Genomic DNA, 14772 nt, shown 5'->3' with positions numbered 1-14772 from the left:
GGAAGAGAATAAATGTTTACATCACCTATTCTGTAGTGTGTCCAAGTAAAATGGAGCCTGGTGTTAGGCCTGGGTAATGAGGAAAGGGCCCGTCTTTTCCTCACAGGCTGCGGGGTGATACTGGCCCACTCTCCATACTTCCTGGGGCCCCCTAGGGAGCACCAGTTCTGAACTTTTAGGACTTGCTCCTACCTTGTGACAAGATCTGTAAACAGGTGTCACCTCCAGATCCCAAGCCCAATCTGGCTCCTCCCGGCCAACTCCGAACCCCCCGGACCCTAGTTTCCAGACTAGTTTGTGGGGTGAGATGAGGCTCTCCGTGCAGGAGGAAACATGCCACACTGGGCCCCAGTGCCTCATGGAGATGGCATCCTGTCCATTTGTCATTGGAAAATGACTCTAAAAGCCCCCGTGGTGACGGAGGTGTTTGTCTGGGCAATCCAGACAGACAGGGACCACCAGACAGTGGAGGGCCAGCGCTGGCCTGACTTTCATATGCAGGCATCAAGGCAAGCTGGGTCGGGTTTTCAGATTGCTCTTTTAAACCCTTGCTTCACCAACCCAGCAGGAACACAGGGGACTCCAGGAGAATTGGCAATTGTTCTGGGGCCAGTGGGTGGCTGTCCTAGTTAACAGGGGAAGGGGAGGGGAAGGAGGGAATCATGTTCCCAGCAGGCTACACACAGGTTAACTCATCACTCGCCAGTCCAGACACAGGTCCAGGGCTGGGACTCAGGGAAGCAGCTCTCCCTCTTGCCCCCAAGCCCTGCACAGGGGCCCCAGGGTCAGCCTTACAGCCACCAGGTCATCTCATCCCTGAGAAGGGCAGGGCCAGCGATCCTTCCAGAGACACGCCTCGCCATGGTGTCAACATCGCAGGGGCCTGGATGGAGCTGGGAGAAGCTCGTGAACAATCCCTTTGGCGTCAGGGGTTTTCAATGAAGACTGCTTTTGTGAGTGTGCTAAGTCATGTCCAATTCTTTGCAATCCCATGGACTGTAGCCCGCCAGACTCCTCTGTCAATGGGATTTCCCAGGCAAGAATACTGGAGTGGGTTGCCATTTCCTTCTCCAGGGGATCTTCCCGACCCAGGGATCGAACCTGTGTCTCCTGCATTGCAGGCAGATTCTTTCTCACCGCGTTGCCAGGGAAGCCCTTAATGAAGATCAGTGCTACTTATAATCACAAATGAGATTTCACCTATGAACTTGCATTTCCAGGAAAACGGGTGGATCCAGTACCGCTGGGCTCATGCCAAGCAGGGGTTGCCCAACCCCCGCCCCTCAGCCAGACCCACAAATCGCTCAGAACTGTCAGGTAAAGTGACTGGTCCCAGGGCCCCTGGATGCACACACCCTCCCCATTGGTGAAGAATTCCTAATTCCTTCCCAGCTCTGCCACCTAAGGGCTCTAGGACTCTTGCGAGCAATGTGACCCCTGCACCCGTTTCCTTCTCTGTACGATGGGGACAGGAGCTGTGAGAATTCAGGAATATGAGCCAGCCTCTGCTTTCCAAACAGACAGTGATGCCGCTGAGGGCTGACCCTGTTCTCTGCTCTGTAATCACCGATACATATACACAGGTGAGAACCATAAACTTTTATTAATGGAAAATGGAATGCCTCAGTAACAGAAACCTTGTCTTAAAAATGGCAGAACAAGAACACATTTATTAAAAAAAAAAAAGTGAATTCACATTGGATTGAGCTACAACACGGTGGCAGGATTTGCTTTTGCTTCTTAAAAGATTCCACAAGTTCAAGGTTAACTCTGCTAAGAGTTCAACAGTACATCTGTCCGCCTACCAGGACGCGTGGAGGGGTGGGGTCTAGTAGTGGCGGGTGAAGTGGGGATCTCTGTTGCCCCGGTCCTGGCCAGCCAGTCCATCGCTGTCGAGGCCTCCGGCAGGCACCACATCACCTTGGGTGTGCCCGCCGTGTGCAAAGCCACCTCGCCTAGGAATAAAGGCACGTGTGTGTTCTCATCGTGTCACCTCGCAGCAGCAGGCTCAGAGCCCCCTGGCTCTTTCCAGAGGAGAAAATTCACAACCACAAGTTGCCTTCTGGGGAGGACTGTTAGTTGCAAAAGTTGTCAAGGGCCGCTATGGGAGTGTTTTCAAAACACTCAACCAGAAAGCTGATCAAGGATGCAGAAAGTGAGAGGAACTGAAGAGTGAGAAGAAATCTATTTTACGGGCAGACAAAACTTACCCCGATATTCCGCCCCGATCTGCCATGTGCCCGGGGCCCGAGGGTCCAGACAGGCCCCTCTCACCACCTGGAAGAGAAGGCACAGTCTAACACTCCCTTCTCAGAAGCCCTGGGAAAGCTGGGGGAACCCTGGCCGCCCCTGCCCAGAAGCCCTACCAGACCTGCAGGCGGGGGTCAGCCCATACCTTGCCACCGCGAGTGCTCCCGGCCTGCTGTGTCTGCATCCACTGTGCCCGGCCAGGTGCGCTCCTGATGTTCCTCCAGCCTCTGGTTGTGCTCTGACCAGTCACGGCCACCCCTTTGCCAAAACAAAAGGCAGACACACAAAGGTCCCACTATGCCTCCAGGGAGAGGCTGTGGCTGTGGCTGGGGGGTTGTGCCCTCCTGGCAAAGAATGGGAAGAGACACTTCCCCAGACAAACACATGTGGCCAATAAGCACAAGTAGGTCTTCAGCACAGCTAACGTCACAACCACCTCACCAGTCAGGATGGCTACTATCAAAAAGACAGACGGTGGTGCCAACTGCAGGTGAGGACATGCAGACACAGGGATCCTCACACCGGGCTGCTGGGAATGTGAAACAGTGCAGCCTCACTGGAAAACAGCACAGTGGTCCCTTGAAACATTAAATGTAGAACGGCCATGTGACCCAGCGATTCCACTCCAAGGTGTCTGAGACCGGTAAACCTGCATTTACACAAAAACTTGTACACCAACCACCCCAAAGTGGAGACCACCAAAGTGTCCATTAACTAATTCATGAACAAATACAAAAAATGTGGTCCCTCCATACACTGGGAGATTCATCAGCCTGGAAAAGGAGAAAAGCCCTGACATTCTCTCCAACACGAATGCACCTTGAGGACATGTTGCTCACTGAGAGAAGCAGACACAGACAGACAGTGTGTGATTCTACTGATGGGAAACGTCCAGCACAGGCCAGTTCAGAGAGAGGGAAAGTGGGTTAGTGGTTGCCAGGGAGATGCAGAGGATCTGCTTATGGGGGCTTCTTTGGGGGGTGATGTAAATGCTCTGAAATGGGTTGTGGGATGGATGCATGGATCCATGGATCAACTGAAAGCCATCCAACTGTGCACTGTCGACAACGAACTGCACAGTGTATCTTGAAACAGCTGTTTCAGACAGAAACCCTGGGAGCTGACAATCCAAACCCAGTCCCCATGTGCAGGTGTAGCCACCCGGTCCCACAGTGACACAGCTCCACACAGCCTGCTGCCAGAGCATGAGCTCACCCCTTTACACTGAAGACACAGTGGCTGAACAACCTGAGAGAACTTGGCGTTAAGCAGGTCACTATCTATCCAACTGGCACCCTAGTCTTTGATCAATATCTGAAACACCCCTAGAGATGTGGCAGAGACTTCTGGTGATTGTGTCACCAGCCTGACAAGACACCTAGACAACTCTGGAGCACAGGGCCGAGTGAAGCTTCTCTACTACTGACAGGGGACAAGCCTCAGATAGCCTCAGGGCTACCTGCTTCAGCAGCCGGGGCCTGCAATAGGGACCATCACCCCTAGAGCTGACACTGTTCCAGGTGAGCTGGTGGGCACATACACCTGGATCCCTCGCACAGAAGCCAAGCTGGGACCAAGTGAGGGCAGTGATGCCCCCAGGGAGGCTTGGCGTGGCCTGCCCGCTAACCTGGGTGGAGGTGGCGGCCCCCGGCCCTCGCTCATCCTCTTGTCGGAGCCGTAGCCGCCCCAGGCGTCTCGGGAGTCGCGGGCGTGGCGCTCTGGTGGTCCTCCATGGCTGTGGCGCTCGTCTGAGTAGTGCTGGAAGGCGCAAGAGGGACAGGGCGACTCCAGCCTCACCGTTCCTAGATAGGCCTGTGGCAGGCCCACCCTCTGGGTTTGGTCAACCTGAAGACCCTGCCACCCAAGAGGCCATGCCCAGGCCCCTTCTGACACTTCTTGATCCCTTCCTCACTTGAGAACCCCGAGCACCCCTAAAGCTCCATCACTGATGCACATGAAGGACCAGCAGAGGGCCCCCTGGCCCTGTGAGCAAGGACAGTCCCAGACTCTGGGTCCACCAAGGCATCACTCAGACCCGTCTTCCCTGAAGATGACCAACACCTGCTCCTTGCTGGTGACAGGAAGCTTCCCCTACACCACTAGGGCAGGCCAGCGCCCTCAGACCCCAGCTCAGTACTGTGGAGGCCTGGAAGCCAGCAGTGCTGCTGGGAGTGGTTCAACGCCCCTGGCCAAACAAGTCAGTGCTCTGCAAGTCAGCACATCTTGGGAGCAAGGGAGGCTATATATTCTTTCACCACCCCCTCCGCCTCCCGACCCCATTTAAACAGCCACAACTCTGATGCTGCCCCCACCTGTCTCGTGGGGGTGGAATCCGCTCTCCTCTGAGCTGACACCCTAGGGCACCCACAGACCCTCAGACAGAGGCAACCACCCTAGTACCTGACAGGGATACCCTAAAGCACAGGCTAAATGACCCCAGCAGGCTGCTAAGCCCCCGTTTGGGAGGTCCCACGTGTCTAGACTGGAAGGCACGCTACATAAGCAGACAATCAATCCTCTTTATTCACTTCCTATTGAATAAGATGAAGAACAAGCCCTATATATATAATGTCCACGTCTGCCCACTGCACAGAAGCATCCACGCTCCCAGCCTGAGGTCTGGCTTTTACTCACCTGCCCATCTCGCTCTCCCATCACTGACCTTGAACCTTCCCTCCTGCAAAACAGAAGTATCTCATTCCAGTGGCAGCTGACGGCTCTCTTGGACACTGCTGCAGACCACACGGAAGAGTCCAACAAGTGGGGTACTTATCCTCTTTCACCACATGAGAACAATTAATTGATGGACAGGCCTGAAAAAAGAGCTGGCTGACAGCTCCCTGGGGGTAGGAGTGAAGTCAGAGCCTAAGAAAGTGGGGAGGAAGGTTTTACTGAACTAAAATCCTTCACAGGGGTCTCAGAAGTAGAGACCCAACCCATGAAGCCAATGCCAAATTAATCTGAGGCCTGGTGACAAACTGGGTAATAAGAGAGCCTTCATGGTCTTAGCCTCTGGTATGATCTGACCCATGTGACTAACACATCAGAAACCAAGTCCGGCCATGATTAAATAAATGAGTGGTGTCTCAGCCTGTATTCACCCCCATCTCCCTTCCCTCATGGAGGAGCTAATGAGGAGTGAAATGGCTCAAGGATATGCAGCCTGGGGGAGCGCAATGAGAAACTTAAAGAGAGAATGCTTAAACTGGAAAATCAGGGGCTGCCTTTCTAATAAATGAGATAGTCTTCGTTAAAGAGGCACTGACAAAAAAAAATTACACCCCCAGACCCTTAAAACACAAAGCAGGCCTGAGAGGGCCACTGCCACATCCTGTAGTCAGCCCCCTTGGTGTAGGCTGGCTCGGGCCCCATGCGGGTCAGTGACCCCTGCAGATGGCTCCAGTGGGTCACGGCCTTTCTCTAAACCACTTCCTCATCTGTGAGAACAAGGAGGCTGGGCCATGCCCTCCCCTCCTCAAAGACCTGTGCTCCAGTGCAGCTCCTGCCAGGGGAGGGACAAGAAGGAAGAGTGGCCAGGGAGACCCCAGGGAGCTAGGCAACCCAGAGCCTGGGAGCCGTGTATCGTAAGAGGACATTGCATGAAACACACACCATGAGGCCTTCCCCATAGTCAAAGCGAAAATGCCCTAAGGGACCACTGATTCCCACATCCCGCTCAAGGTCTGTCTCTAAATCCCTCGTATGGCGGTCACTAGGAACCTCCAGCACGAGAAGAGATGGAGACCCAGCCCTGCTGGAGAGGGGTGGGGCACTGACCTGTCAGCTCCGTGCTCCTGGTACCGGCCCCGGTCACGGTGGTCGAAGTGGTGGAAACGGTGATCAGGCCGAGGGAAGTCCGGGCGGTACCTGTCCTCCATGGCCATGCGCTTTCCTTCTGGCCAACCGGTGTCATCTCGCCTGTTTTTCATTTTAAAAAAGATGCAAATTTCACTTATGAGAGAGAATGAGGGGAAAAAATAAGAGGGTGGAAGTGGAATGCTCTCTCCAGACACAGTATCATTTAAAATGTCCTGCAGGGCTAATCTCTAAACATTTATTATCGCTTTGATTTGATATATTAAAAACCCCAAACTACCAAAAGGCACCCTGGCATTCTCATCTGACAGTCCTGAAAGAAGAACCACTGTGTGAACTAATTGTATCACAAGGCTGTTAATACCTTGATCCCCACAAGAGCTCAAATGCAGGTAAAATGAAATATTTGATTCTCCAGAAACAACATTCTGAGTTACCACATTTCCAACTCGTCATCTATGGTAATCTGAACTTCTCTCTGCGCTTTTCAGAAGCAAAGGGAATTAGATCGGGTGACAGCGAACTACACACAACTTGGGATGGTCTCCAATTATCTTCTTCCTGATTTTTACTAGAAAATTAGGCTCAAAGGTGGTGGGGTGATGGGAGACCGTCAGTTAAGCAGCTCAGAGAAGGCGGAGAGAGATAAACCTCCTTTCTTAGAAGAAGGCAACCTGCTTTTCCACAGCACTGTCTCTGTGACTCTCACTCCAGGGAGGACATGTGAGCCCAAAGGAGATGGCAGGGAACACAGCCTAACTCATGCCTGCCTGTCTCCTCCCTACTAGACAGTGTCAAGCTCCCCTAGGAACCACAGCGCCGATGAAAGGACTGCCAAGGCAAGAGCATCACCAAGCCTCCAGCAAGTGGCAGCTCTGGAGATACTCTACTAGCTGCGGAGGCGGCAGCTACGAGCTCTGCCCAGGTGTCCATCTTCAGCACTCCCAACTCCCCACACCAAGGTGGACGCAGCCACACCCCACTCTGGCTGTGGCCTTACCGCCCAATGTCGTAGGGCCTCCTGACCACCGACCGCCGCTCCTGCTCATAGCGTAGCTGCTCCTGCTGGTGCCGAAGCTCCTCACGCTCCCGCTGGATACGTTCCTGCTCACGCCGGCGCTCCCGCTCCACGCGCTCCCGCTCCCGCTCCAGCCGTTCACGCTCCAGGCGCTCCCGCTCCAGGCGCTGCCACTGGCGGTCAAGCTGCTCGCGTTCCCGCTCCAGCCGCGCCTTCTCCTTGCCCTCGTGGAAGGCCTCCAGGCGCTGTTCCCGCTCCCGCTGCTCACGCTCTCTGCAGACACAGGAAGGCCACCCTGACTTTCCCACATGGTGGTGCCTGGGCACTGAGGTCCTTGGAGGAAGCCTGGACACATCAAGCTCCTGGATGTGACCTGGCTGCCCCCTCACAGGCTCCAACCCGCCCCTTGAACTGCTCTGATCATCCAGAAACCCCAAACTTCATCCTTTTCCCTTCTCTAACTAGCAAAACCAGGGTGAGCTGGGAGGGAGGGATGATGGCGAGTGGACACAGAGCCTCAGGTCCAGACCAGGAGGACCTGCTCAAAGAGCACCAGAATGAAACCACAGGTAAACGGCCGAAAAGTAAAGAAAGCAAAGGATAACCGCTACCCTGAAGTTCCTGAGCAGATAAAACCCTGGAGACACGGATGACAGCCACTCTCCTTGAGGGGCAACTCATGCTCCTTTTTGTCACCCTTTCCCTCTCTGAGGGTGTATGTTTAACATGTGGCATTTTGAAAGGGTGGTGTGGGGACAGGAGAAAGCCAGGCACCAGTGAAAGAATCACAGGTCTTGCCCCTCAGCCACCACACACAGGAGCTGGCAAAGGAGCTGGGGATGCCCCCCTACTCTCCTCACTCGCTCCCAGGGCGCCAGGGAAGGCTCTACACCAAGGGCACAAACTGGAGAAGCTGTTGATCCGGTTTGGTGGGGAAAACTGAGGTCTCAACCCCAGAGACCCTCCTCTGTCAAAGCCACAGGTGGCCTGCGTACGCGTGCTACCTGGGCCAGGGCACAACTTCAGCCAGAGGAGATGCTGCTGAGCAGAAACAGGCTTGGACGACTGTGCTGGGATGACTATGTCGTGGGGTGGGTGGGTGCAGCATGGACAGCAGGAGGCCAGCAAGCCCAGGCTACTGGCTTGGGAGGAAGGGCAATCCCCCCCGAGAAGAGACCCCGCTCACCGCCGCCTCTCTGTCTCTCGGATCTCCCGCTCCCGCTGCCTCTGGCGCTCTCGCTCCCTCTGTTCTTTGATTTTATCAAACGACAGGATGTCTCTCTTCTCCTTGCTTTCTGACTTGCGATCCTGACTCTTTGAGCTCTGTTGACCAAAATTGGCTTATTAATGTCAGGAAAATGATGATGACAAACATAGGAGGCAAGTGGAATTAGCATGTCTGGACTAGACTAAGAACCTTGGGTCCCCTGGAGTTTACAGGGAGGCCCCCGCACAGGTTGCCTCACTGTGTGAGTTTTGATGCTACAGCCTTGCTTTCAAATCTTGCAAAGGGCATTAATGAAAGAGAAGGGGTAGAGTAAAACCTCAGCAAGCAGTTTCTCTGAAATCACAGAGCCAAGTGCTCTGCATTATCTACAGCAAAACCAGGCTCCCCAGAGGCACAGGGCAGGCGCACAAGCCACCGCAGCAATCCCTCTGCTCGGTGGGGTCACCCCTCGACTGCCGGTTCAGGGCTCAGGCAGGAGGCCTCCATACAGAGCAAGCCAAAGGCCCACAAGTGTAAACCAGCACTCCAGATAAAGCAGAGTACTGTGAGCACTTCTGTGCTCTTCCATTTCTGGGAGAAGGCAAGAAACACTGACAAATGACTTCCATTCTGAGGCTCTCCAAGGCTGGGGCTCCCACACTGGCCACAAGCCAGCCTCTCCTGGAGGGTTTTGTGTAACTCAGAACCCAGGGCCTCCTGTGGACCCACTGCCTCACAATTCCCAGGGAAGGAGCCTGGGATACGTTTTTTAAAAAGCTCCTCAGCAGTCTTTTCTTAACTAGCTCACAGAGGGGCAAAATATCAACGAAAAACAAAGCAATCCAAAAGAAAGAAAGTGAAAGGTCATAACCAAACATTTTACTGAAGAGGGAAAAAAAAGGAGGGGATACAGAGGAGACCTGTCCACACTCATTACAAGGACAGGTTCACAACCCCAAACACCGCAATGATCTGCAAGGAGGGCAGAATTGGGAGTCTGAGCACACACTGCAGGTTGGAGAAGGGAAGGACAGACGGCTTACATCCTGAGGTACAGATGTCATCTGCTGGGGAGGATGGCGTGGCAGTGGCGAGGGGAGAGGTGTGTGTCTCACATTGGGTTCCTGGGTCCACAGCCTGCCCTAGGCACTTTTTAGTGGCCTGGCACATGCCAGTGTCCTCCATAACCTTTCTGAAGGGCACTCAATGAGCATCTACCACAACAAACAACGTGTCTGCAGCTCTGGACCTGCCCTGACAAATGGCATACCCACAAATGCTGCGTCCAGAGGGGACGTGGAGACAGCCCAGTGTCCATCAGCAGGGGACTTGGTCAAAATGACCATGGTACACCCACAGCTCAGTAGTAAAGCTTTACCAGGAAAAGGACACCCGCCCCCACACACACCTGGATGGATTTCAGGGATACTATGCTGAGGGCAAAGACCAATCTCAAGGTCATGGTTGTATGATTTCATACACACATTTTCAGGACACCATGCTGGTGACCAAAAAAACCTCTCACAGGCTTCCAGCGTTGGGGATGGACTGGCGGGGTGGGCAACGTTACAGGGGTGTCTAGGAGGAGACCTCTGTGCTGAGGGACCAGGTGTGCACGTGGACTCAAGTGGCAGGACTCAAGTCTACACTGCTGACAAAGTGTCCTGGTGCTGCCCCACCTCCACAGGTAACCGGGACCGAGCCACCCGGCAGGTTCTTGGGACCTCTGTACTATCTCTGACAACTTCCTATGAATCTATAATCACTTCGAAATTTGAACTTTAAAGCCGACCTTTTTGTCTCATATATAAAGCTTCACAAGACAGCACCGATGTGCACAGCAAGTCCCAGGAGGCCCAGGTCCCATGGTGCTGTGCGTGTAGATATGCAAGTGGCAGGTGCACTGGCCGCTGGGAAGGGCCCATGCAGAGTGGAGGCTTTCGCTTTGCTTACCTCATCTCTTTCTGTACTAGCTGTATTTCTCATCAAGTTTACATTTTTATTTGTTTAACATCAGAGTTATCTGGCTGGTGAGATTATTGGCCTTCCTTGGTTTTTCTCTGTATTTTATGATTCTCCTCAGGGGAACACAGCATTGGGAACTGCCGCTTTATGGACCCCAAGTGCTCATTTCAAAATTAAGCCTCAACATCATAAAGTGCTCTTGGGTGAACACTGCTAGTTCTGTATTCACTAAAAGGGCACTGCTCTCCTTGCTAATGTTTTAGTTAGAACCTTCAGCTGGGAAGCAAAGGGTTCAGTTTGCCACAGTAGAAAAAGTAAAATAAGAAGCAATCAGCTTGTCCTGTGGTGCAGGCCACATAGGCAACGGAGCTCACTCTCTGATCATGGAAGAGAGGCAAGTGGGCTCAACTTGTCTTTTTGGTTAATTTAATAAAAAACTAGAAAAACAGCTACAGAAAATGAGCAGAACCTGCCTTCCAGCCTGACAAGCCCTAGGCCTTGCCCATTCTATCCAGTTCATGAATCAGCTCTCCTGGAAGATGGTATAGAATAACAGGACTGGCAAAGGGTCAACTTGTTTATGGGCTACAAACATAGTTAAGGATTGTTTCAGAGGAAGTTTCAGAACCTAATCCATGTCTGTGCACAGTCTAGTTATTAATAGCAACATGTCTCCTAAGTACTTCAAAGAACCTTAACATTTCAAGGGTGAAACAATGCTGTTCTTGTAACACAAATCAATGTGGTTGTTAAACCGTCACTGGAACCGGCGGGACTCGAGAAGGCAGGGGCAATACTCACTCTCTCCTTTGACCTGCTTGTGGTTTTCACACTGATGACAGGCTCCCCTTTGGATTTATCCATCACAACAGTTCGTTCCATTCCTCTGCTTCCTTCAGGAAAAAACACACCGTCTATGAACACATGTCGACACCCTTCCTCCCCGACCACAGGTGGGCCCCAGGCTGACTGGGGGCTCTGGACACGCCTTCCACGGACTGCTGCTAAGCTCTGGAGCCCTGGTGCCCCTACTTGCCTCTCCGATGTGATAAAAAGCGCTGCTGACATGGCAACATTGGGTGTGAAGTGGCTGGTGTCCCCCGACTGGCCTTTACTTATCTGGGGTGATCTGTTCGAATCTTACGGCATAAATGAGGATCAAAGTGCATTCTGCAATATGGGTGCAAACATTTGCCACCTGCGGGCTTCCTTCACCCCCACACTAAACCCCAGCAGCTTCAAGGTGAACCCAATCGGACGTGTGTTCCGCCCACACATCTTGGGGAGCTCTGCACAACCCAGGCCCCCATATTCCAAGTCAGATGCTGCCTGCAGGCTCATGCGCCCTGCCAGATGGGTGAGCTCCCCTCATTCATCTCCCACAATGAAGGCTTCCAAACTGATTTTCTCTCAACAACACAATTAGCAGGCTCTAACCACCCCAACAATTACTGATTTAGGGACATTTACAATACTTGAGGAACATCTTAAAAAACAAGCCTGTCTTGAAACTGCTGGCAAATTATCCCAAACACTTGAGATGTAACTTGTAATGTGCTGTATCAAATTCCCAGGCTCCAGATGGCTGGGTTTTGTTTGTTTTATTGGGGGGCTGGGGAAGGGGAGGGTGCACATGTTGGTTTTATTTTTTCAACAAAGTGCTCTGTGGACTCATGCAAACCTGAAGGTCAGAGCACAATCAACGTTGATAAAATGACAACAGAGGTGAAGTGCCCCACGTGTGGCTGCTGCAATGGTGCAATGGGTGTACACCCTGAGACTTCTGTTTTCTATTTTTCCCTTTTAAAAAAAAAAACCTGTATCTAGTGTTAACATAAATGCAGGAAAAACTTGATGACAGAAGAGCAGAATCTCACGGAATCAGTCACATGAACCCAGAGCACCTGGCTCTTGCAAATCCCACACTTTATTCTGCCAGAGACTCCGGAAAAGCAAATACCCAGGTCACTGAGCCACCGATCAACACAGACCCTGACCAGGAAAGCTCTGGGTCTCTGATGCTGCAGACAAGCTCCCTTCAGCCACTTTATCGCCGAGGCTCTGGTGCTCTCAGCACTTCCTGTACTCAACTCAGCTCAGCAAAGGGCAGCTGCCAGGCCCTCGCTCCACACACCCACTCACCACCCTTGCCATCTCTTCCCGTCTTGTCAACACATAACACTCATCACCTGATTTCGTGACTCTGGACCGATTTTCAGGTCCTGATTTCAGCTCGTTTTCATCTTTCTCTTCCTTTTTAATGTCTTCAGGCTCTTTTTCCTCCTTTTTCTCCATCTTCTCTTCCTTCTTAATGATGGTTCTGTGTACAAAGAAACAAAGTTACCACACCTGAACTCCTGAGAGTCCCACAGGAGCAGGTCATTCTTTCACACACAGCAAACCTGTCTGCTGGCAGTCAAAGGGGTAGAATTATTTGAAAACCATGGGAAAGATAATACCCTCTTCAGATATAGCCCCTTCCCACTGAAGTTCCCTGCTACACCTAGAAACCTGCTGGATGACACTGAAGGCTCACAGGGTGTTTTCCCCAAATGCTAAATGCACCAGTACATCAACAGACCCATAAGCAGACATAGAAACATCCCAACTGTATAGAAAAGCCTGTTAAAGACTAATTTCAAATGCTTCCTTTTGTATTTGTGGAATATTATTTTTATCTTTTGTAGGAAAAAAACACTTTCCCCAATAAGTAGAGTGTAAAACCGAATGGAGGTTCAGCACAAGGACGGGTGGTGCCGCCGCCTGAAGCAGCGGTTCCCACCTGGATCACCACACTCGGGGGAGGCTCAACGCCATGTGATGTGCCAGCAAACATGAAAGCCGTTAGTACTGTTTCAACTGAAGGCAATCTCCTGCTAAGCAGTCAAGTACCTCACGGGTGCCATTCAAACAGTCTCCCACATCCTCTACTGGTGTTCGTCTCAGTCCACACTTACTGAATGCCCGCTGCATGCTAGGGTCCAGGCTGGGAAAACCAGGCCCCATGAGGTCTGCTAACAGGCACCCCCTGCCCTCTCTTCTCACCAACCAGGCAGAGTGTGGGAGGCCCGAGGAGTCCTCTCCTAGTCGCCCCTCAGCTCACCCTTCCTTCCTCCTAAACTTCACGCATGAAGCTATCATCTTTAATTGGAACCATTCACTCTAAATGCTTGTAATGTACTACTTTCCCTTTAAAACACAAAACACTATAGATACAGCTCAAGTCTGCACCCTGAGACAGCCACCACGGATGCCTTTACTGTCAATCACGTGGCTCCACCTCTCCTGGCTTTACATGCATGTTCCTATAACCATGACGCCCTCCAGCGATACTCTAAGCTCCTTAAGACTGACACAGCAGGTCCTTGTGCTGCCCTATCACACCTTCCAACCCATGCTCTGCCCATCAAGCTGCGTAGACACACTGCACAGATGTGGGTCCTTTCACCTGCTGCACCACAGTCCTGTTATTCACCTGGTTCTCCTCTGACAGACTAGAGATTGCTTCCTGGTCACTATGTGACTGCAAGAGAAGTCCCCAGGAAACGCCTTTGACATGCTTCTTCCACTCGGTGTGGGAACCCTCTCCCTCCCAGGAGACCCAAAAGACATCTTGAAAGGAGATGCCTCCTACTTGTTCCAGACTCACATGCCACCTCTTAGACACAATGGGACTTCTCAGTATCACAAAGTTAAGTGATTTCTTTTCTTCTTCTTTTTTTTTTTTTGGTTGCACTGTATGTCTTGTGGGATCTTCATTCCCTGGCTAGGGACTAAACCTGGGCCATTGGCGGTAAAAACACAAGAGTCCTAACCACTGGACCAGCAAGGAATTTCCTAAAAAGCCATTTCTAAAACACTAGATGCATACATACACCAAAAGTGTCAGCCCTGGGTAGTGACATTATACTTGACATCTGAGTGCACTTTCTAAACGGCAATTTTATAAAAACTCATCCAAGACCAGCCCCCTCTTCAAGAAAAGCTTCTCTATGTCCCTTATGCTGATTTCCAAACCTAGAAATTCTCAAAACGAAAGGTCAACAAGGGTGTCCACTGAAGAAAGAGTAAGATTAAAATCAAATTATAAAATGCTCCTAGATCACCTATGTGAGAGCAGTCTGGTTTCAAACAACTTAAGCTTGTCACCCAGTTGAGTGCCCCTATACGGGGGGAGAGCCCCTGCTTGCCACAGGCCCATTCCACTCCTTTCCCAGCTGCGCCTCCTTCCACGCAGAGCACAGGCCTCACAGCATCATTCCACTGGTTGCGGAATCCGCCTGACAAGGGCTCACTAAGGGGGCCTGCACTCCCTTCCTTGCCCCCGTGGCTTCCCGTGTTCTACCAGAATTGGTTTCCAGAACCTCTGACAGGATGTGTCTCTTCGGAGAAGTTGCCGATAAAGTTACCATCTCACCCCTAATACAAAAAGGCTCACCTGACATGCATTTCTCCAGGGTTTATGAATTCCAATTTGGCTATTTCATTTCCAATAAAGATCAACAAGAACATCCTT

At 51.9% G+C, this 14772-nt stretch overlaps 1 protein-coding gene across 4 annotated transcripts in view; it reads right to left on the bottom strand.

Moving 5' to 3' along the window:
- Positions 1-1633: 1633 nt before the first annotated feature.
- The window catches only part of SAFB2 (scaffold attachment factor B2), a 28441-nt gene continuing 15302 nt past the window's right edge, over positions 1634-14772 (bottom strand). Inside the window, exons 12-21 of one of the 4 annotated variants that reach the window (XM_068980587.1) lie at positions 12446-12576; positions 11058-11149; positions 8271-8407; positions 7067-7357; positions 6028-6168; positions 4885-4927; positions 3878-4008; positions 2396-2508; positions 2211-2277; positions 1634-1955 (exon numbers count right to left, since the gene is read on the bottom strand). In XM_068980587.1, coding sequence (XP_068836688.1) covers positions 1829-1955; positions 2211-2277; positions 2396-2508; positions 3878-4008; positions 4885-4927; positions 6028-6168; positions 7067-7357; positions 8271-8407; positions 11058-11149; positions 12446-12576 — 1273 coding nt within the window. In that variant the 3' untranslated portion in view covers positions 1634-1828. Of the gene's footprint in view, positions 1956-2210; positions 2278-2395; positions 2509-3877; positions 4009-4884; positions 5116-6027; positions 6169-7066; positions 7358-8270; positions 8408-11057; positions 11150-12445; positions 12577-14772 lie in introns of those variants that run through there. The other 3 variants (XM_068980588.1, XM_068980589.1, XM_068980590.1) reach the window with 3 other exon arrangements.

The sequence above is a fragment of the Capricornis sumatraensis genome, chromosome 9 (genome assembly GCF_032405125.1).
Source record: "Capricornis sumatraensis isolate serow.1 chromosome 9, serow.2, whole genome shotgun sequence".
In the NCBI taxonomy this organism is placed as follows: Eukaryota; Metazoa; Chordata; class Mammalia; order Artiodactyla; family Bovidae; genus Capricornis; species Capricornis sumatraensis.
The sequence above is the reverse complement of the archived record's forward strand: the minus strand, read 5'-3'. Positions and strand labels throughout refer to the sequence as shown.